The 22,306-nt window shown below is 38.3% G+C and overlaps 1 protein-coding gene across 1 annotated transcript; it reads left to right on the forward strand.

Annotated features, from left to right (window-relative positions):
• Positions 1-4,070: 4,070 nt before the first annotated feature.
• On the forward strand, positions 4,071-22,306 carry CYP27C1 (cytochrome P450 family 27 subfamily C member 1). Its single transcript, XM_066323018.1, has 9 exons — positions 4,071-4,492; positions 8,878-9,068; positions 10,703-10,902; positions 12,680-12,889; positions 14,148-14,311; positions 16,919-17,085; positions 17,849-17,927; positions 18,608-18,811; positions 21,177-22,306. Exons 1-9 carry the CDS (start codon positions 4,166-4,168, stop codon positions 21,291-21,293), a joined length of 1,659 nt encoding a protein of 552 aa, XP_066179115.1. The 5' UTR covers positions 4,071-4,165; the 3' UTR covers positions 21,294-22,306.

Below are 22,306 nucleotides of genomic sequence, written 5' to 3' on the forward strand. Positions count from 1 at the left end.
TGAGAGAACAGCAGGACTGTGGGTTTGAAGACAATTTATCCAAAAATAATACATAATCTAAAGTATCAATAAGCCAAGTTCAGTTTATACTGTGATCCCGTTACATAGCAAAAGTTAACTAAAACTGAAACATGTCTGCTGTGAAGGGACATGTGTTCCAACTTGTTTGAAATAACAAAAGTCCCAACTGATTTGTTACATAAAACATATTTTCAGTCTCCAAGGACTAACAGGCTAGGACAAACATTGTTTAAATTTAAAGAAATCTGAGTGTGTTTCCGAGTCAGTGTTAAGATGTCTGATAAATATAGTGGTAGATTGTACAAGTAGGAGAAAATATTTATCTCTTAAGTCACATAAATGTGTTTTGGTTGGCTTGTGCTGATGGCATAACTCCTCCCTTCTTTGTGGTTTGGTGGCTTTCTGTGGATTGGAAGGCTGTTTTGTATAATGGCTACGGTACTCACCATTATTCCTTTGAATTCTGTGGCACTACTACTGGACTGTATTCTATTACCTGAAACAAGTCTGTGTTCATATTTGGGAGGAAAATGTGGCCAGACAATGTCAACCCTTCCACCACTTTAGGTTGCCCTCTAAACCTTTCACTCTCTGCTGCTCTTTCAAATGTTTGTTGGCTCCTTTCCTTCATTCTTCCTTTCTCTTTTTCAAGTCTATTCTAGGAAACTTATTTCGGTTTCATGCATCTCTTGTCACGTAAGTTTTGGTGTTTACTCATAATGTTGGCTACTGAACATTCTGCAGTTTGTAAGTTTGACCTCCAACTTTATCACATCCTTACAATCTGCAGCAGTAAGGATGTGAAGTGTGTCAGTGAAGCAGGAACATTAGTGGCACATATGTACACTAAAACTCTAATTTGAAAGTCAAACAGAACCACACAATTATGATCTGGCACAGCAAAGAGAAGTGAATGGTTTAATTACACATTCCATGTTGTGGTAGCCCACATGTATTCACTCACATTCATAAATATTCCCTTCCTGTACTCAGCTATTGAACCACCTTACCATTTGGCTCTTGCTGTCTGGAGTACTCTTTTTGTACAGTTTACTTAGAAAAAGAAAATTGTGTCTGCCCTGATGGGTTGCTGTGGTATTACTGATAATTATTGTAGAGCAATGTTTTAATCGTGTGCCAGAGCTACATCTATTGGTGGCTTTAATTTTCTACTCCCTCTGGCAAACTGCCTAGAAATATCTCTTATTTATAAATATTTTTGGCCCACTGGTCATCAGACCTACCTCTGGGCCACCACCTGCACTATAAAATAATTGGTTCTGTGAGTGTCAATCCATTCATCTCCTTTTGTGCAAGGAAGGTGCTCTGTACAGATTTGCATAATGGTATCTTTACATCTTTGCCAAATTTCTTTGATATAATAGGATTTAAAATCTTCATCATTAATGCATTGCCACTTTGTGCTTTCTTAATTTCTTTGTTACACTCTGCTATTCCCTATAATGTACTCTGAAAATTCCTCTGGATGATGCAGTTTTGGCTTTGCATATCAAATGCTGATGTCTGCTTGTAGTAAAATTACAAGATGGTAAGCAGTAATGGAGGTGTCTCACAGACACTCCTGGGTCAGGACTCTTCTTAAATGGCACATTCCACTCTTTCTTTAAACTAGACCAAGTGTAAAAGCCTAGTCAAAACTAATTTTATATGTTGGGACTGCGTTTTTTTGGTGGGTGGGTGTTTGGACTTTTTCTTTTAGGTTTTCTGTAATTTTTGGTGATTTTTTTTTACAGTAATAAATAAACATCTGCATGTGACTAATGAAATGTTTCAGATCTTACAATGCTGAGTGTCATATTAAAACCCAACAACATTCTATACAGACAGCAAAGAATGAATCAAATTCCTCAGGAGATGTAGCACAATGGCTTGCTGGACTCTTTTCATTAATTTGGCTCTACTGTAGTTGTATAAGCTGCACATATAAACTTGATAGTGGGTAATCACGGAATATTTGACTGGTATTAAAAATTTGCTGAGGTTTGCCAGTAATGGGACTTGAATGTGCAGCTGCTTTATAGGCTGCACCAGGTGAGCTCCCTATTTCACTGAAATCACACATTCTCTGAGTGTTTACATGTTGGTTTATTTAAATGGGGTCTGTGTTTGAGACCATTTAATTGCAAACAAATAGAAATCTTACAATAAGTAAACAGAGAAGAAACTGAGTGCAGGTGGGGTTATAAAGCACAAGTTCCTATAGTGGGACTACTGCCACCTCCAGAAATTTGTCAGAAGGAAAGCAAATTGTTCCAGTGAAGTATTTCAAGGATAAAGCTTCTGAAGCTTTTTCAAGTATCCTGGTTAGAAACAATATGTCCTACAATGATTTTCATGAAAAAGGGGTAATGTGGAGAATTCCAAATATGGAAAAACTGGAGAAAGGTACAGAGAAAGCTACCAGTTGCAAAACTGAAACCTTTACAGCATAATGTATCTAAGTTTATCTCTGTGGCATATTAATAGCAGCGGATGCTTTACCTTAACCATGTATGACTTCAAACTGAGAAAACCCACAACCATACTGATAGCTGTGGGCAGCAGTTTCTAGGAAGGGTACACATATTCCCTCCAGCAATCTAGAAATTACTTAATATAATTTAAAAATCTGTTTAAGTGTTTCTCTCTCTCCAAGCATCCTTAGATAAATATCAAAGAAATACTGTAGCAACACTGCATAGAAAAGTAACAAAGAGAACTTCAGAGGTTCCCAGATGATGTTCTCAAAGGTGTTCTTGCAAAGCTCAGTGACAGCAAGTAAGTAACATCCCGCAGTGTCTTGGCTACCTGAAATGTGAGGTACCAAGGCTGCCTGAAAGAGTCATCAAGAAATCTGGAGCTGCAAACTAAGCCCACTATTTTCTTTCTTTTCTCTCTGACATGCACCTTTTTTGAACAAAAGATGTACACATCTGTAGGCTGTTGTCATGGATGTGCTAGTCATTTTTCTCAGATGAAATAAGTCTCTCAACCTCCTTCTGTGGTTTTTAAAAACCTTCTCATTTATTTTTCCTGTTGGTCTTCTCTGGACCCTTCAAGTATGATGAAGTCCATTTCAAAGACATGATTTTAGCTTAAACCAGCACATACTTTAAGAGGTTTTTTTCCTGTAATATTTACTGCTGTATCCATAAAGACTGATACACCTAACTTAAGAGTTATTTGTTTCAGCAGTTATCAGTGGTCAAAGTAAGCATGTACACAGAGCTTAATCAGAATACAGCCTCAAAAATCTAAGTGATTTTTGGATGATAAGGAAAACAAAAGCTAATAATTTTAATGCTTACTAGATTTACTTTTCCAGCAGTTTATTTGTAATTCTGTTCTGGAAGTGTGGATCTTCCTTGAGACTTTCCTTTGTCCTCAAATTTTATCAGAGTGTCTGATTCACTTAAACACCAAGATACTCTTCCATATCATCTCTGAAACTAATCAACATTTTACAGATAATCACTAACACCTTTGGAATTATACAGAAATACATATGAAAATAACACAAATACTCTTTAAACTGTGCAGATTTCTACAAAAGTTGACACAAGCTGCTTATGGAGTATATCCTGTCCAAAAGATAAATCATTCTGCAATACAAATAACACCTCCGAATATTGTAATTTACAGGATTTTTTTGTAAGACCAGTGCTACTTACTTGTGGATGCACAAATGTTTTTCATGTATGCTACAGGATAATTAACGGTTCTAAGAGAGTTTCTTGCAGAAAATACCCTATTTTCTAACACAGGTGAATGAATTAATGCCACTGAAAAAAATAGGCTGAATCCTGCCTTTTTAAAACAGGAGAAAGATGGGGTGAGCTTTTCACCAAACTAATGGATGAAAGAGGCAAAAACTGAACTTTGGCTGCGTGTATAATGGGTAAATTTATCTGATTTGAATTATACAAAATAATAGGTTCGTTCTATTCAAGTCTCATCCCAGACCCACCCCCCTTTTCCAGCCCTAGGGGAGGGAGCGTTAAATAATGGTCTGTGTAAACTGATGCTCATGCAGTAAGAGTTTGGAGAAGTGCTGCTTGTACAAGTTAAAGCAGGCACTGAAGAAAGAGCAACCAAATAAAAAGCAGCTGCAGGAGCAAAGTGGACCCTTCTGAAATTGAAAGACATGTCTTTCTTCACCCGAGTTTTGACGATGAAATGCAAGCAGACACTTGAATGCGAGAGGACTTACTTTTTTTACCAGGCGCTTTTTGCCAGCAGCAGGTTTCCCGGGCAGCCCCGGCTGTGCAGCAGCCAGTCGCTGGAGGTGCGGAGCAGCCCGCGGGCGGCGGCGGGGAACAAAGGCTCGGGGCGCGGAGCGGAGCTGCTGGAGCCCCCCCCGCGCCGCCTGGGCAGGGTGAAGAGCCTGCACGAAATGCCCGGACCCAACACCCTCTACAACCTCTACGAGTTCTTCTGGAAGGACGGCTTCGGCCGCATTCACGAAATCCAGGTACGGCTCCCCTCGGCTATCATCACGCCAGGATTACTTAAAACTTTTCCTTTCCTCCCCTCGTAAAGCGCTCGTGAATCGCCGGGTTAGCAGCACCGCAGCTGGACATCGCCGCGCCGCCTTCCCGCTGGGGAGAGCCGGGTTTCAGGGGATCCCCCGCTCCGCTCCCCGCAGCACCGGGGGGCTCCGGCACTTTTGTGTGGCAGGGGATCCCACGATCCCGGTTCCCCGTGCCCTGGCGCCCGCCAGCGCTCCCAGCGCATCTTTGTGCGCGTTCTGAGCCTCTGGGAAGAGCTTCGAGCTGAAAGACGAAGAAGGGGGGGGGAAAAAAAAGTGCCTTTTTTAAAAGATTTTTTTTTTTTTAAACTGGGCTGTTTCACAAGCTTGCAGAGGGCTTATTTTTGGCGGCAGGGCTGGGAAGCGTGGGCTCCCCCGCACTCAGACCGCAGCGCCCAGCCGTGTGGTGAAGCTGTGGGGCACCCGGGGCCGCCCCAGCCCTGTCGCGCCTGAGGCGCCTCCGCCGCTGCCCTTCCCTCAGCCCGGCCCGGCGCTGCTCCGCCGTGTCCAGAGACCATTTTGTCTCTCCTACCCCGGCCTCCCCTTACATAAATACACTTTGCCTATAGCGGTGCCCTGAGGGGGCGGTAGGCGCGCCTGGCCCCGCTGCCGTCAGCGCTGGCCGGCCCCCGTCCCTTCGGCGGGAGGCGGGCGGTTTGAACCTCGCCGGGGGGGCGAGGGCAGGCCCGGGAGTGGCGGCGACTGGCACCGCCGGCCCTGCCGCCCCGGCCGCGGCCGCCACATTGGCGCGGGGGAGGGGAGCGGTGGCGGGAAGCGGGGCCGGATGGCGGCGTGAGGGGAGGGAACGGGGAGGCCGGAGCGGCCCCTGTCACCTGGCGTGTGGCGGGGCTGGAGCGGCGGAGCCGGCCGAGCGAACCAGGGCCCGGGTGGGGCATGAGAAGTGTCCTGCGGCCTGGGCACCTCCCCTGCCGTGTGTCCCGCGGGCCGCCGCCCGTCCCCTCCGCGGGTCGCACCTGGTGAGGCTGGGCGAGGCGCGTTATCCCTGCGGGAGCTGGGCGGACAAGGATCCTCCTCAGCGCAGCGCCTCGGTGATGCTGGCATGGGCAGCACTCTTACCATAAGGCTATCGCTATCCAGAGATGAATTCTTTTGGTCGCTTGGCTAAACATGTGGGTTTCATTCCTAAAAAGTCACAGTGCGTCTCCTGGGGCCCTTTCCCTGTGCAGTCCAAGCGATTCTAAAGGAAGCACTTTGTGTATAAGGGAGTAAAGCCGTGTGTTTCACTCTTTTGCAGCTGTGGATCCGTAGGCTTTCCACTGGCAGTACAGATCTCGTTGGGAATACCTCAAACGGGGCATTTCGTATTTTGCTTTTCTTAGTGACCTTTCCCAAGTCGCTAGGAAGAAATTCACAGTCAGCCCCAAGACGTTTGCTGCCTGAAAATTACTGAAATTTCAGGAAGAAAGGAGAGAAAGGAAAATAAAAATACAAAAGGGAGATTAAAGAAAACAGAACTTGGTTTGAGAATCAAAACTTGAAAGTTAAGATTTACAAAGGGCCTAAAAACACCAGAAAGAGGCAGGAGATGGAAAAAAAGAATCACATAAGTTAGTTTTGTCCAGCTTTCTTATATTTACCATCTGGATTTTTAAGAAGAACTGTTAGGATGTATGCTGGATTTTATGGCAGCCAAACTAGATTGCTAATGATGAATTGCTCAGCTAGATTGTTTGCTAACTAAGACATGCAGATAAAACTTGAAGACAACTAAAGCTCTTTGTTTCATTCTCTTTCTTTTTTTCCTCTAACTCTGTGGTATTGTACAGAATTTGAGAGGTAATCATCATAGTTTCATAACACTATAAAAGATGCTACAATTGGTTTTAAGTTCTTTCACAGTCAAAACAGTGAAAATTATTCAAAATGTGAAAAAGAATATAAGACATCCTAGATAGTATATGCTTTTCACTACTACTAGCTGACCTGGGTATATTCTTCTTTAGTGAATACTGTTCCTAGAAAGGAAAGTGTGAGGAAGGATGAGGAGAAGTTGCAATGTAACACTAATTTTTATTCTGCTTAGAGTCTCAAGAATCACAGGATGCCCTGTTTGCTTACATGTAGAGTGCAAGTAGGCATTACATTTAACAGTCTGTTAAATTTAACAATACACTGAACATCAGGAATGAATTAATCCCAAACCCTTTGGTAACCAGCACAGCTACTTAAAACGATGTCCTTTGGTGCACACAAATATTTGCACTCTATATGCAGAAGGGGTGGGGAAGCCGAGCACTCTTTCACAAAGGAGGTTCTGTTCTCAGTAACATGATTCCAGTTAGTCCTGGCCAAAGTAAGAATGCCTACAGCAATTATGACAAAGGGAAAGTATTTTTAATTTGATGGGGTTACCTCTCATTTGTCTCATCAGTGCTATGTAAGGATAAAGAAAAGAAAGGTGAGGAGGGAAGGATTTGGATGCTGGCAGTTTGAATTTATGGTGTGTGAAAGAATGACTGGTGTGAGAGCTGTATGTGAGGCACTAGAGTGGAACATTTTCAAGGTTTGGAAGACGGGAAAGAAAAACCCATGTTGTGATAGAAAATATGGCAATAGAAGTCCTGGGCATTTTTTTATATCTGAAGTTGACAGAATGGTGTTCAGTCTATTAAAAGAAAGGGATGTTCAAATACTTTGTCCATGTCCATATCTGGTGTAAAACTAGTATTTAATTTATTTGTTTGGCTAGCTTGTCACTTGATTTATTTTCTGTTGAAGTTTCTTGTCCCATGTAAACCTCACCATCCATGAAAAAAATAAACTGCTCCATAAATAATAAAATTTGCTGAATCTGTTTTTCTGTGACTGGTGACCCTCACTCCACTGAGTTTTCCTTGCTGCACTCCTTTCCCAACTTAAGCTTTCCTTTAAAGACACGTTCTCTCGAAGTTATTATCTCCAAGTTCAGTATTCTTAAAGTATTTCTAAGGCAAGAGATACTTTGGGTTTTGGTAGTGCTTGTTCATACATTGTTCTGTCTGTGGTGTTGGTTAGGAGCAGACCAAGCAGAAATGACAACTGAGTTCCTGCTGTAGCATTTCCCTCATCAGGATGACTAATACATGGGTCTCATATGGTCCAGATGCTGATTTTTGAAAATGGTAAGAATGTTGTTCTGGGAGACCTTTAGAACTTAGATTGAAGTTGGCCATTGTGTTCCAAAAGTAGTTAAGAGGTGACTGGCAGAGACCACAATTACACAACTCATGTTTTATTTGGAAACTAGACAAAAAGAATTACATTTTTTTATGTCCACTTGGTATCGCATTCTGAAGAGTGATTCATGTGTCTTAAGCTTATTGTTGGCAATTAAACAATTCATCTCTGGAACTAAGATTGAATAAAATAAATTTCACGTAAGTTAATCTTGGGCAGTTATACACTTTCACAAGTGTTGTTGGTGTCAACTATCTTGGGTTTATAATCAGCATAACTCTGTATGCAGATGTCTTTGGATTAGAATGTAGGTAATGTGTCAAAGTAACTGCTTTGCAGTTTTGATGGGTTTTTTCCCCCTCTGAAATGAGGATGTACCTCAACTCCAAGTGACTTTGCAAGGGTTGAGAGTTACACTCCACGACCATGTCAGAATGAAATTTATTTGAAATAATCAGTAGATATATAATCAAAAGATTTCATGGGGCAGCGATCGTGCAATCTTACTGGTAAACTTTTTGGTCTGGCTTTGTTTCTTTTAATATATATACACAGTTTAATGTTTTCCAGTCCTCTTTATTAATTGCCAGTTGTCTTGTTTGCCTCCAGCTTGAATCACCTGATTTGTGGATCGATCACTCAATAAACCCCTGTTGTGCTGTTATTATTCATGGTTAGGTGTGAGAAACTTGTACTTAGCTTTTATAAGCCATTAAATGATAGAGTAAGCAGTTATTTACAAAAGCTATTACATTATGTCTTTGTATTTTATTGGTAATTTAACCCAATATGCTTCCACGTTTGTCATTTTTGCAGACATTCTTTCTAACCTGTTTGATCTGAAGGGATTTGTTTTAAAGTGCACCAGGTCCTTTCATCTTCTCAGTGTTTGGTTTCACTCACACTCTGTGCCTTAGAGCTTTGGGTCTTTTCAGTCAGGGTCCTGAACTGTGTGACCTCTCTGCTTTCCTTGTGAATATTTCACAGAAATGCTTAGATGCTTCTGACATTTCAAACTGTTCCTTGACTGGAAGGCTGGGGATCAAATTCTAGATGTGAGAGATTGTGTATGACAAATTGTCAGTTTCCTTTGTGATAGTTTTCCTTAGTAATACTTGACTTCTGTTTCTCTTTGTTGGTTTTTGCTGTAGCAAAAACACACTCAGGAATATGGAAAGATCTTCAAGTCTCACTTTGGTCCCCAGTTTGTTGTATCCATTGCAGATCGAGACATGGTTGCTCAAGTCCTCCGAGCAGAAGGCAGAGCACCACAAAGAGCCAACATGGAATCCTGGCAGGAGTACAGAGATTTACGGGGGAGAGCCACGGGGCTCATTTCTGCGTAAGTGCTGTTAGTCCGTCACTTTCCTTGTTGCCTTGTGATTTAAATGTAGTGATTTCTGAAGGACTCTATGGATCATCTGGGAAATCGGGCTTCTGTGTGGCGAAATTAGTGTGTCTAGTGGGGGGAAGGGAGTAGGTATTTGTGGCAAATGCTGTGAATTTGTTCTGCTGTGAAGTTTCAAAGGGGTGGTAATGATGTGCAGTTGAACGTGCAGGGAGCTACTTTGCGTCAAGACATTCTTTGGGAATGTGTATCAACTGGAGCTGTCTGAGTTGACTCACTTACCTACAAGCAGTTTTACAGACTAGAGCTTACTAGCTTTGGCACTGCACTGCATGAATGTGGGTTTTTGCATCAGTTCTAGACTGTTCCATCTGCTTGGCAGTGTGTTGTGTGGAATTGTTGGCTCAGACTGGTTTTAGCTTTATTCTTCACAGAAGTGTCCCCTCAGTAGACTAATGTAAAGAATGGTGAATTCACACTGTACTGCATCACCACACAGATATTTTTGAATCTGGCTGGTTCCAGAGGAGTTATCTGTCTCTACAGCTTGCATAACCTGGCAGCACATGTGGGTGTGGTTAATTGCCACTATGAACTACTCACAGTCCCCAATGACATAGGGTGTTTATTTAGAGGGAAATTAATTTCCTGAGTCATGGACAGTCTGTATTTTCATGGTAGCATAAGGCTTTATGTATTGCACTGCAGACTCAAATCTTAAGCTGCAGTTGAGACTCAAACTAACAGTTCCTCGATACTTGGTGAAAAGAGAAATCAGGAGACTCACAAAATATCTGTTAAAGATATCAAATTCTTATGGTGGCTGATAAGTTTCTGTTGCAATGCCTTGCAACAGCATTGCTCTAGGTAAAAAAAAAAAAAAAAAGTATTGGGAAATATAACAATTTAAAATAAACATATAAAAGATAATTTCCCATTTTTGTAAGGAATGGAACCACTCTTCCCAAATACTCTGCCCATATGGAGTACATAGATACTATAATTCAGATTTTTAGTCTTCAGCAAAAAGGTTTCCATGCATAGCTCAGCTAAAGCAGACTCTGCAGTTGTAAGTTGTTTCTCTACAGGTAGGTCTGCTCTCTTATTACTGTGTAGGTTTAGGACTGGGATACTGAAAGTGATGTATCAGTAATGGAATTTATGGTACCAGCTCAAGTCGTTGATTGGTCAGATCTGAATGTGATGCCTTTATTTTGTAATAATGTACTGGTTCTGTGTAAAAGCAATTTTGCAGACTACCCATTCAAATGTTTATTTAAAGTAATTTAATAGAATATTTTACTAATTTCTTGCATTAGCCATTACTAACAGACTAACATAGAGACACTTGTCAAATTCAAAACACAGAGTGGGCAAGTTCTGTCACTCAACCCAGAGATTGATTTACACCTGAACATACATGTTGCAACACTTAAATTTAATGAGGATGTGTAATAAATGCAGAATAAAGTTGTAGGAGCATAATACAAAATATGCATTGTCATAATTTTCATTTTACCATTTGCTTTCATTTGATGTGAAAAATTGCAGTTTGGTTGCAGAGCTCTTACTCAGCTGATGACTGTTGAGGAAAACTATGTATAGACATTATTAATAATTTCTTCTAGGGAAGGGGAGCAATGGCTAAAAATGAGAAGTGTACTGAGGCAAAAAATTCTGAAACCCAAAGATGTGGCTGTTTACTCTGAAGGAGTCAATGAAGTTATCACAGACTTAATTAAAAGAATCCACACCCTCAGAAGTCAAGAGGAGGATGGGGAAACAGTGACCAATGTTAACAACCTTTTCTTCAAGTATTCAATGGAAGGTAAGCCCAGGTTGGATGTGTAAAGAAAATGGGTGTAAATAAAATGGGTGTAAAGCAGTGTGCTTCTGGTTAGGCATGTTTGCCAAATGACTATGCCCTGTTGTGATTAATCTGAAAAGGGAAGTTTGATATTCTGCCTTCATGTATCTTTCTAGTTAGAGCAGTGGCTATCAGTAGAATTTCTTTGCAAAGTCCAAAGACCTGGTACCTTGTATTAAGGAGCAATTCCCATGGAAATGTTGATGGATAGGTAAAATGTTCAATCAAAGCCTTGAACAGTCTCAGTACTCAGTATTTCTGTGTTAATTTCTCAAGAATAAGGGTGCTGACCCTCTAACAGGTGGCTTCTAAGACTAATTTCACAATATACCAGCCAAGTTCCAATGAGGAATTCTCATGTGATGCATCTAAATTCAGTTCATAGCTTAATGTGGAAAAAGATACTGCTTTTCCCTGCCTACAGATGTCAAGTATGGGATTGTCATGCTTGCCTTATGATCATCTGCCACTGGCTACCATTAATGAGGCAATGCTGAATGGAACCCTGGCCTGAGCCTGTATGACATTTCCTGTGTTCTTACAGAAATCTCATGGTGATACATATGTAATGTATTTCTTCTGACTGCATACAACCCCATCTTGTTATATGTAATGCCTTTTAAAAACATTGATACTCTTTGCTGACAGGCAGCTGAGTAATTTGGGATTTGAAGAATTTCCAAATTGCTCACTTATGAAGATGTTGTGTCAAATTGCTGGCTGCCTGCTTGGTCTGTTTCACATTAATAATGTCTAAAAATGGCATTTAACTACCAGTTTATAGAATTTCAAACTGTGAGCTTACAGATTCACTATAATTGCTGGGTTAGTTTAAATTCTTCACATTCTTTTCATTTTTAATTTATAACTTGTGCCTGGCACACACTTATTTTCTATACGACTTGCTCTTTATATAACTTACAGTGTAACTGTTCAGGGAACCAAGTAAGATGTAAGATTTCTTTGAAGGGACCATGTAAACAGCAAGAAGGTGTAAAAGAACTAGCAGTTTCTGAAAGAGGCACTAAAGAAAGAAAAGACACAGAAAAACATCTTCCCAGAAAGGAAAATTAGGAAAGGAAGAGTGAGTTGAAAATAACAAAGTTTTAAAATTATTTTTCTCAGTAAAGATAATTTCTAGTGAGGGGCCTGCAGAACTGCAGAAAAACATCTGTGAAAAATTACATCAAGTCAGAACAAGAGACAGTCAGCTTTGTCACTTACAAGAGTGTCACACTTGATGTTTTTCAGTGCTGGGTCTAGCATGGTGTGTGTAGTAAGAGCACTGTCTGGAGTGCAAGATTCTTATCCGTTTATACAGACTCAGCATTCATTTGTTACCAGCTGGTGACAGACACAGCCTCTGGTAGAAACTCCTGCATTTTATCAGAAATGTCTTTGGACTTGTGTGTCCCTGTGTGTTCAGAGGCCAACAGAGCAGGCTCAGGATTCTTAGTGCAGTGCAAAACGCAGCGAACAGGCTGGAGGCTGCTCTACTCCTGGCGGAATTGCTGGCTGTCTTCTCATGTTGAGCATTATTGACATAGCAACTACTCTCTTGCTGCTATTTCACTGTGCTTTGAATTTCTCTTTTTTTTCTGTTCCCCAACTGAAGTAACAATAATAATAATTTCTTATAAGGTAATTCCAATTTATGTTAGTTAATTCCTTAAATTATTAATATGTATTGTGTGTGTATAGATGTGTATAGACTTTTCTTTAATTTTTTTATGTGCAGGTGTGGCGACTATTCTGTACGAATGCCGGTTGGGCTGCCTGGAAAACAACATCCCACAGCAGACTGTGGAATACATTGAGGCTCTGGAATTGATGTTTAGCATGTTTAAGACCACTATGTATGCAGGTGCTATTCCCAAATGGCTTCGTCCACTTATTCCAAAACCCTGGAGAGAGTTCTGCAGATCCTGGGATGGACTCTTCAAATTTAGTAAGATTTAGTAGTAGAAAAGTTCAGCTGTATTTCTGCAGGTTCTGTGTGTATTTGAACGGGACAAGCTGCATTTCTCTTCTAAAATTATAAGAAGACATTGTGGCAGAAGTAAGTTTCATATTAAATGCAGACTGGCCAGGGGAACTGTTTTAAAAAATATTCTACTGAAAACAAATTTTACCAGTACGTTTCAAAACTCCTCTATTTTATACTGCTCTTGATTTATCTTCATCTGTTTCAGCACCCACTTGTCACTCCAGGTCCAAGTACTTTGCCAAGGTTTTATCTTAAGCCACTTCAATTTTAATGCCACTTCAGCATAATTTTAATTAAGCACCCTGACAAATAATCGTCACTAAAACTGACTAGAAAGTTAATAAACTAAACTCTGGCAATTAATTAAACACTTTGTAAAGTTGATTTATATATATACAAGTGTATAAGTTGACATCAAAGTACATCGATGTACTACAATATGGGGTCTTTTTGTAAATAAAACATTCTGGGCTACTTTATGAATCAGTTTTCATGTAAGTAGCAAGAAGGAGTTGTCTTTGCAATTTTATTTTTTTAATGTTCTTGAGTGCTAAAAAAACTTGAACACTTTTTCTCTCTCAAACACTAGAAAACTGCATGCATTTCCTTTTTTTTTCTAAGCTCATTCTGTGAGCCATTACCTTTCAGAGGAATTTTTCTCTTCTTAAATCCCTTGTTTGACCAAGGATGCTGTTTGCAGTCGCTGGGGTATACATGGAACTGTGGGTGAAATTACTCAGCGTGCCATTCACAGAAGTTCTTGAATTTTTGTTGTTACTTGATGCTCCTCATCTTTGTCTTCAGAGTAATTATATTCTGTGTCTTTGACTTTGTGGTTGCTGCTAGCACCTTGTAGCAGCCTCTCTGTGCTGAGTTGCAGCATGCTCTGCAGAGTTCACCCCTTCTTGCAGTCATCAGGAGACAAGCCAGGTGGGCATAAAAACTTGGCCTCGAGCTTCCCTTGGGGAAGGGAACTGAAATCTCTTGTGCCCTTTCTTTGTGCTCAGCATTCTCATGCTGTGAGCTACCAAGGTTCCTGTCAGCTCAATCTTTCCTTGCCATGAGTACCCAAGGACTTCCACCACCACTCTAGGATTTTTCTGTAAGAAAAAAAAATTTCCCTGAATGTGCAGTGTGGTGTAAATGAGAAATGTGATTACTGAATGGAACCAGCAGAAAAATCAAAATGGAGGCTTAACAATTTTTTTGAATCCCAAAGGTCAAATCCATGTTGACAACAAATTGAAGGCTATTCAGTCTCAGCTGGACCAAGGAGAAGTAGTGAATGGTGGGCTACTTACACACCTCCTAGTGAGTAAGGAACTTACTTTGGAAGAGATCTATGCCAATATGACTGAAATGCTTCTGGCAGGAGTGGACACAGTAAGCTTGTTACCATTTTTCTTGTGCATAGTTGTTTTTGTAAACCAGTGTCACTGGCAGCTTTCTTTAGAAGGATTACATTGTTTATGAGGATGTAATTTTAATACATTTAAGCCATGACACCTTTAAAGTGATAGAAAATACTTCCTGTACTGTGTAATCTCTCCGTTGGAATGAAATCAATGTTCTGATCTAGCTGTGGTTTTCAAGAACTCATCATTTGGGAGTCTGTTCCACAGTTTATTAAACAGATAAAATAGCAATTGTCTTTCCATTCTGCTTGTATTTCACACATTCGCTTTTTAGTAATTTGCTTATCAGGTTGGTGTTTGTGCTGCTTCAGGTACACCACAATAGAAAAGCTAGCTGAGAGTTAGCCTGAAAAAAACTGATCAATAAACTCATGTGTAGAGTTTGGTAAAGGATTTTCATGTGTGGCTAATTAAATCAACTGGGACACACATTATGGATCAGATACCTGCTTTCTGCTGGAATCCATTAGGATGCTGGGCCAGTGATGATGTGGATAAGGCATAAGTTGACTCTACCCCTTTTTGTTCTGGCAACATAGGGTCAGGCTGAGGCAAAGAGCTGTAGTAAAGACTCAGGATTAATGGGGCTGGTGTATCCAGTATGTTAACACCTAGGAACCCATTTCAAGGGTCTCTCATTCTTCATTCTTCTGATTTGCCATTCAGACCATTTGAAGAAACATTAATGTCATGTGTGTTTCTTCCCTCTCATTCCTATATGTAATGATATGTAGCTCAGTGTAACTCAGTACTGGCTGCAGCATGACAATTGGAAGAGCAAGGAAAAAGAAATATGAGTAATTTTTTGCACAGTGTATACAGAGTTATTTAGAATATCAATGAACACAGCTACTATAAATGATTGTTACTGAAAATATTATTTTGAAGAAATTATATTAATTTAATAAAGAAGTGCTATGTAGTACTTAAATAGTCTCACAGTAGAAAAGTATAAAATAAGTAAAAAAGTAAAATGGTCTTAAAGGAAAGAAAAACTCTCTGGATAACTGAATTCAGATTTTTTTTGGCTTAAGAAAGTTTGTAAGGTTTCTAAATAAAAAAAAAAAAAACCAAAACAAAACAAAAAAACCCAAAACAAAACAAAAAAACCAAAAACAACAACAAAAAAAAACCCAACAGCAATCACTTTTGAATTCCAAAATAAGGAGCATATATAAAACTTCTTTATGTGCTGAATATTACTCCACTGGTTAAATGTCCCAAGGGCTTATGAGTTTGCAGAGCTTTTTGATGTTTGGTCCTTAAGCAAAACACAGTTATTCATCCCATTCATTTTCTAATCTTTCAGACCATTAATTTTCCATTTTTAGTGTGTGACATTTTTCAATAAAATAAAATTACAATGTTCATGCCAACAAGAATTTCCCTTTCCATTTGGCTCAGCTTTCTCGGCTGGCAACAGACTTTTTCTGAGAGGATGATTCTTCTGACTTCCTCATTTTCAAGTACAAAACAAAAATTGAAGGAATCTTTTTTCCTCTAGCGCTGTCAATTCAGATCTCATTTTTTCATAGAAACTGAAAGAGGTTTAGAGGATTATAAAAGTATTCAACAGACTTGTGAGTCAGTTGTTGGCTACAAGCATTTTGTCAGTTGCTGGAACAGCCCTAATTTTTAAGAAGTTATGAAGGAACTGGGAAGCTGGGAAGGAACACTGTTTGTACCAGAGAAGTTCTGTACACAGCTGGCAGAATTGCCAGCTCCTCTGAGTGGAATAGAACTGGGTTGCATTGTAGAAGGCACAACCATTCAATATTGCAAGAAAAACAAGAAAAGCTTATGCAAATGGTACTTCTAGCATTATACCCCAGTTTGAAGACAAGACATAAAAGGTCACCATCATTATGAATTTGCATTCTAAATTGATCTTAAGACCAAAATAAGACATTTCCACAAGCTGATTTTTTTCCAGCTGTGGTGAAAAAGGATTAGATGATGAGTTTCTTAAAATCCTCTTATGCTCAAAGCTGAACTATGTCCTGCCTCGTGTTCTGTTTCTTCTTCACATAAAATATTTTTAAATGATAGTGGTGTAGCATTGCTTAAGGATAAAGCATAATCTTAGCAGTGATTATATCAATTCTGTTGTGTGGATGTTATGAGGGGACCACCATATGCTTAAAAGGGATTGGAAATGTTCTGAGCAGTATTTTCTTATCTTGTTTCCTGTGAAGTGTTTTTGTTGGAAGGAAAGGTGAAATGCATATTGAAAACTAAAAGCTAACTAAATCCATCGCTGTTTAGAGTGTTTATGTTTCAATATTGCTTACATAGTTGGGTTTGCATTTGGTTTGTCTGTTGCTTTTTATATTTCACTGGGAAAATATCAACATGGATTGTTTTGATATGCAGTGGACTTCTAGAGGGAAAAGGGATGAAGGAGGGGATGGCAAAGTCTGGCAACCTCCCATTGAATCCAGATGTGAATCATTGCCAGCTTCTTTCATAACTTTAAACTTATAAAACACATAGTTGAAAGCTGATTGTTTTTCTTGGCTTGAAATTATTTTTAACGTAATCTTGTTGGGCTTGATGATTGTCGTTTTTTCCTTAGACTTCTTTTACTTTGTCCTGGGCAATATACTTGTTGGCAAAACACCCAGAGGTGCAGCAACGTGTTTATGAGGAAATAGTCAATAAGCTGAGGAAAGATCAAGTTCCAGTTGCTCACGATGTCCCAAAATTGCCTTTGATTAGAGCTGTCTTGAAAGAAACCTTGAGGTAAGTGGCAGACAACTAAAAAATATAATTCCGTTTTATTCTAATGAATTTTGAGTCCATTTTAGCCTTTGTAGTTTATTGTTGCTACTGCTATTTGCTGTTTCCACTGTTATTTATTTCACCAGTATTGTGTCCAAGGATGCTCAAGCAATGAATAAGGTAGATTATATAATGTTTGATGTTTCTAAATATGGTAGAAGTGGTATCACATATGTAGGACATGTCTGTTAAGGTAAGAAATGGAAAGCTTGAATTTCCCTTTAGTCTGTATGATAAAATATAACAATCTCCTCCCCTACACTGATACTTTGCAGTACTGCTTCAATAATTTCAAGCTTTTTGATTTAAATTAAAGGCATGTGACATACTTTAAAAAAATATGTTTATACTAAACATTCATGATGTGAAGAGAGTTAAAGGATTTTAGAGAAGGCATCAATAAGGCTTTTTCAGCTTTAGCAAGCTAAAATGTCTCCAGCTTGACCACCTTCATGATTGTACATGTGTAAAGTGAATAAATGCATGGACCAAATAGCTCAACCTTCAGTTGCTAATAAATAACTTTTCTCAGATGATGGTCATATTCTCACAGATGATTCAAGGTCTTTTGAAGCTCCTAGGTGTTCTGTACTCCTGAAAAACACTTTTGGTGTGAATGAATATGGCATTCATCCTGCATATTTGTGAATACAATTTGGAATCTAAACATTTTTAAATTGTATTAGTTATTACTGTTGAACTTCAGATAAATATTTCTCACTAGGTTATATCCAGTATTGCCAGGAAATGGAAGAGTGACCCAAAAAGACTTGATCATTGGAGGATACTTGATACCTAAAGGGGTAGGTTCTGTTGCAGTCCTCTGCAGAGAACAGTTTAATTTTTTGCAAATGAAATATGATCTGCTACAACATATATACACTTCATTGATTTTAAAATATTTTACCACACTAGAACATTAAGAGGAAAGTATTTCAGTAATACCAATTTATATGCCACGAATAGATTTTATGATTGACTTGTTGCTGTTGTTTTGATATTTTTTTATTTGGGTCCTCACCTGGAAATGAAATTTGTCATCATGGCTTCTTAATATTCTTGAGAGTGGAGCCTGTTAAAAACATATCTGTGTAATGGTACAATTCAATTAGAAAAGCATGAATTTCATTATTCTTGCAGTTTTCTAATTCTTTGTCTGTTAATTCACTTTATACAAAGTTTCTCCCTTTTTCTCATAGCAACTTCATGAAACAATTCCTAATACCTGTGACTTGTTCCCATTTCCTTCCCCACTGCATCTTCTCTAATATATCCAGCAACTCTGAAAATAATTTGAAGATTATTTCATTTGACCAACTGAGAAAAGATTTGATTTTTGAGGTGTCCTTTTGTCTTTGGAATTACTCAGAGTTGCTTAATTTCTGTCACCTCTTATTGCAGAAATTACAGTAATTGCAAATGCTTTTAAATTTTGCTTAGTGCATTGGAGTTAGCTGAATATAAATATCATTTATTTCCTCAGACCCAGCTGGCACTTTGTCATTATACTACTTCATACAGTGAAGAAAATTTCTCAGTGGCAAATGAGTTCCGACCTGAGCGCTGGCTGAGGAAAGATAATTTGGACAGAGTAGACAACTTTGGCTCCATCCCCTTTGGTTATGGCATTCGAAGTTGTATAGGAAAAAGAATTGCAGAGCTGGAAATTCATCTTGCACTGATTCAGGTTAGAACTGTCTGACAGCATTACAAGAAGAAAAGTGAATTTATATATTTTTTTTTATTAATGCCATTTCTGGGTATCCTACAGTGCTCAAAACCTTTGTATTGGGGTGTTTTCTAACTTGCTCATGCTGCAAAGACTTAAAAAATTGAAAATAATCAAGCTTCAAGTGTAGCATAGTACTTAAACTACATTGCAGATGGTATGGTACACATGATGTAAAACTAAAGGTAAATTTGTTAAGGAAATATACAGATTTGGCACAGAAGGCTTTTGTAAGCAAATCAGAAATCTTTCTTAATGTATATTAGAATGGCTACCTAATCAGTTTCTGTGCTTTATTTAGAAGAATTCAGAACTTAGAAAGATCTAAAATAGATTTTATATCCATGTACTGACCACAGTGTGATGACAAACAGTATAATTTTTCTATGTTCTGGGCTTTTCTGTCTCTTCTTGTTCTTTCTTCTAACTCATCATCAGTTTAGCTATACATAATTTATAGTTATATAAATAGTACATATTGAGATACATTGTTTTTGATTAGTTCATATCATAAAGAAAATGTTCTCAACAGCTGCTACCTTTTTTGTCATTTACAAAACAGCCTATAGCTCAGATAATGAGTCCAGATTGTGCAATCAAATAATGAAGATTTGGTAACTATAGTTACTTAACTATAAAAATATTTAGATCCATTTTATGTAGTTAAAGGAAAGCTTGATTGAATTTGTCTTTGAATTTCCTTCAGTAAACTTCTAGAGCAATCTCTGAACAGTTAGAGCCTGTCTTTTGGAACTGAGAGTCAGAAAGCACCTGGGAGCCTGGTAAAAAAAAATCACACTTCCATCTTTTTGAAAAGGAGACTCAAGGAAGCAATAGAGAACCTGCTTTGTTTTCTGGAAAGAAACTAGAACAAAATAGGACACAACCTATTTACAAACATAGAGGTGATATTTAAGTGAGTTAAAATTAGAAACACACAGAGCTTTTCAAAGAGAAATTCAGACAGGTCTGATTTCTTTCTTTGACTTGATCACTCACCTCATGTGGGAGTGTAAAGTAAGTCATACACTCTGACTTCAGGAAGTATTTTCACACGTCTTTTATGTTTTTCTCTCTAAATTAATAAAATTTGTTCCAGATGGAAGTGCCCATAAAATGCATGCACAGCTGGTTGGAAAAAGGAAATAGCTGGAGGCACTAGCTATCAAATATTTGCTGTTGCACTGGGAAAGCATTTAATTAAAATTCTATAAAAGTCTGTCCTGCTTTTGATTTAAGCTGTTATTTTCATTAACAATGTAACTAATGGATTAGAGAATACTTTTACAGTTTGCATGGGATACCAAGCTGATGTCAATTAAATTAAAATCAGGGGATGTGAATATAGAATTCTGAAAAAAATGAGAAATGTTCCAAAAGCAACACAAAATTATTCCCTAATGACAGTTGCAAGTTAGTCCCCTTGAGAAGAAATAAATGCATAAATACAAATTTATTAACAACTGTCTGGGTAATATTAATACCATAGGGACAGATTGGAGGGATATAGTAAAAAAATAGTCAATTCTGACAAAGCAATGTGATTCTTACATAATCTTAGGAGCATTAACAAGCATTTTGTTCGTCAGAAAGAGGAGCTAAATTACTGTCTTGCCAAACACTGAGTCCTCACCAAGTAATGATAAACAGCCATCCTCATGCACTGCATTTTAAGGACAAAATAGCCAAATTCAAGGAAATATGGAAGATAAAGATAATAGCAGGAGGGATTTTAAAAAGAGAAAAATTAGATTAAAGTTTTGTCAGATATCAGACACTGAAAAATGTAGTTACATATAGGAAATTAATGCCTTGGTCATCAGTCATACTAGGAGAAGGATAAGAGATAATTACTTAATTTATAGAAAAAAGTGAGATTTATTATTAGGTAAAATTGAGGATGTAGCAGTACTTCTCTCTCAAAAGTGTAAAAGTAGATAGCTGAGGTATTCTTCATTCAGAAAAATGTGTCTGATGGGATTGAGATTCCTATAGCTTTCTTAATAATTTCACGTATTGATTGATATTAAAAGAAGTGAGACAAAAAACATAGAGGAGAACCTCACAAAGTCAAAGACCTTTGTTTCCTTGACAGTTCAGACAGTTTAAGCTGGTTATGTGGAAGTTCTTCAGAAGGGACTTGCTCAGTCCTCCCTCCATCAGAGGAGGAAGATTTCCTGGATGGGAATCATAGCACTTAAACTCTGCCTGATGGGCAACACGAATTTTGCTTGTGATAGTCTGTTATGTTCTCTTCTTTAAAGGCTACTCTTCATTGGTAATTTTGCAGTTTTTCTAATACTTATCCTGCTTATGTTCACAGCTACTTCAGAATTTTGAAATAAAAATTTCTCCCAAAACTGAACCAGTTCATGCCAAAACTCATGGACTTTTGACTCCTGGAAACTCCATCAATGTCAGATTTTCTGACAGGAAGTGAAACTCAAATGTTTTGGAAGTACTTATACAATTTTCATGGAAACAGGTTTGCATTTTGTGGAAATTTAGAACATGCTTGTTCTCTGGTTTGTAGGTTTTGACAATATCATGAAGTATTATGTTCTGCCTTGATTCTAGCAGTACATAAGAGCAATTACCTCTCCTGTAACAGTTAATAACACATATGAAAATATATACCAAAAAAATTCCTTCTTGCACTGAGAATCTCCTTTCATCTAGGAGAATTCCTAGTAATAACAACACATGCATTGAGAAAAGCCAACCAAAAGTAAATTCAGACACGTCAGTATCATTCAGTGGTTTTGTTACGCTGCTACTCGGTGAGTGCATTTGAGAGCAAGGGGATTATTATATAATATGTGGAAATCAGCTGCATGTATAAGTTTGTATTTTCCTGTTTCTCATCCTCCAGTGTTTTTTAAAAGTTTCCATGTAACAATGAAATTATGAGATCATTTTTTAATATGTAAAAACATTTATTCTACATGTATTAAAAAAAAAAATCCAGTAATATGAAAAGTAAGGATAGAAAAAATACAACTTACGTCATGTTTGTTTAGACTTGAAATACAGAACATATACAAATTTATCTAAACTTAATCCCCATAAAATGTTTCTAGATAGCTTAAAAAAATAAAAATCTTAAAAATGAAAGTTTAAATGTCACAATGGAGAGTTTGAAGCCACGCATTGTTCTCATCACCAAAGCACAAGCCACTTTCATTGTTCTAGCTAATATGCCAAACCCAAATGTAAATACTAAAAAGAAGTAGTTGTTACATTTTTATCACTTAATTAAAATACTACTTTTAACTTTATTCCAAGTTCTTCAACAGTAAGAACTGGAAATTTCCCATTTTAACTTGCTGAAACCATAGCCAAATACAGAGTTCTGTAGGATGGAAATGTGACTACTGAAGTATTCAGAGAGGTTTTTTTGCTATCTGGTGCCTAACAGAAAGAGTGGACACCTGGAAATTTGGGCTTTGGGGG

This window comes from Sylvia atricapilla, chromosome 7 (genome assembly GCF_009819655.1).
Source record: "Sylvia atricapilla isolate bSylAtr1 chromosome 7, bSylAtr1.pri, whole genome shotgun sequence".
NCBI classification, from domain to species: Eukaryota; Metazoa; Chordata; class Aves; order Passeriformes; family Sylviidae; genus Sylvia; species Sylvia atricapilla.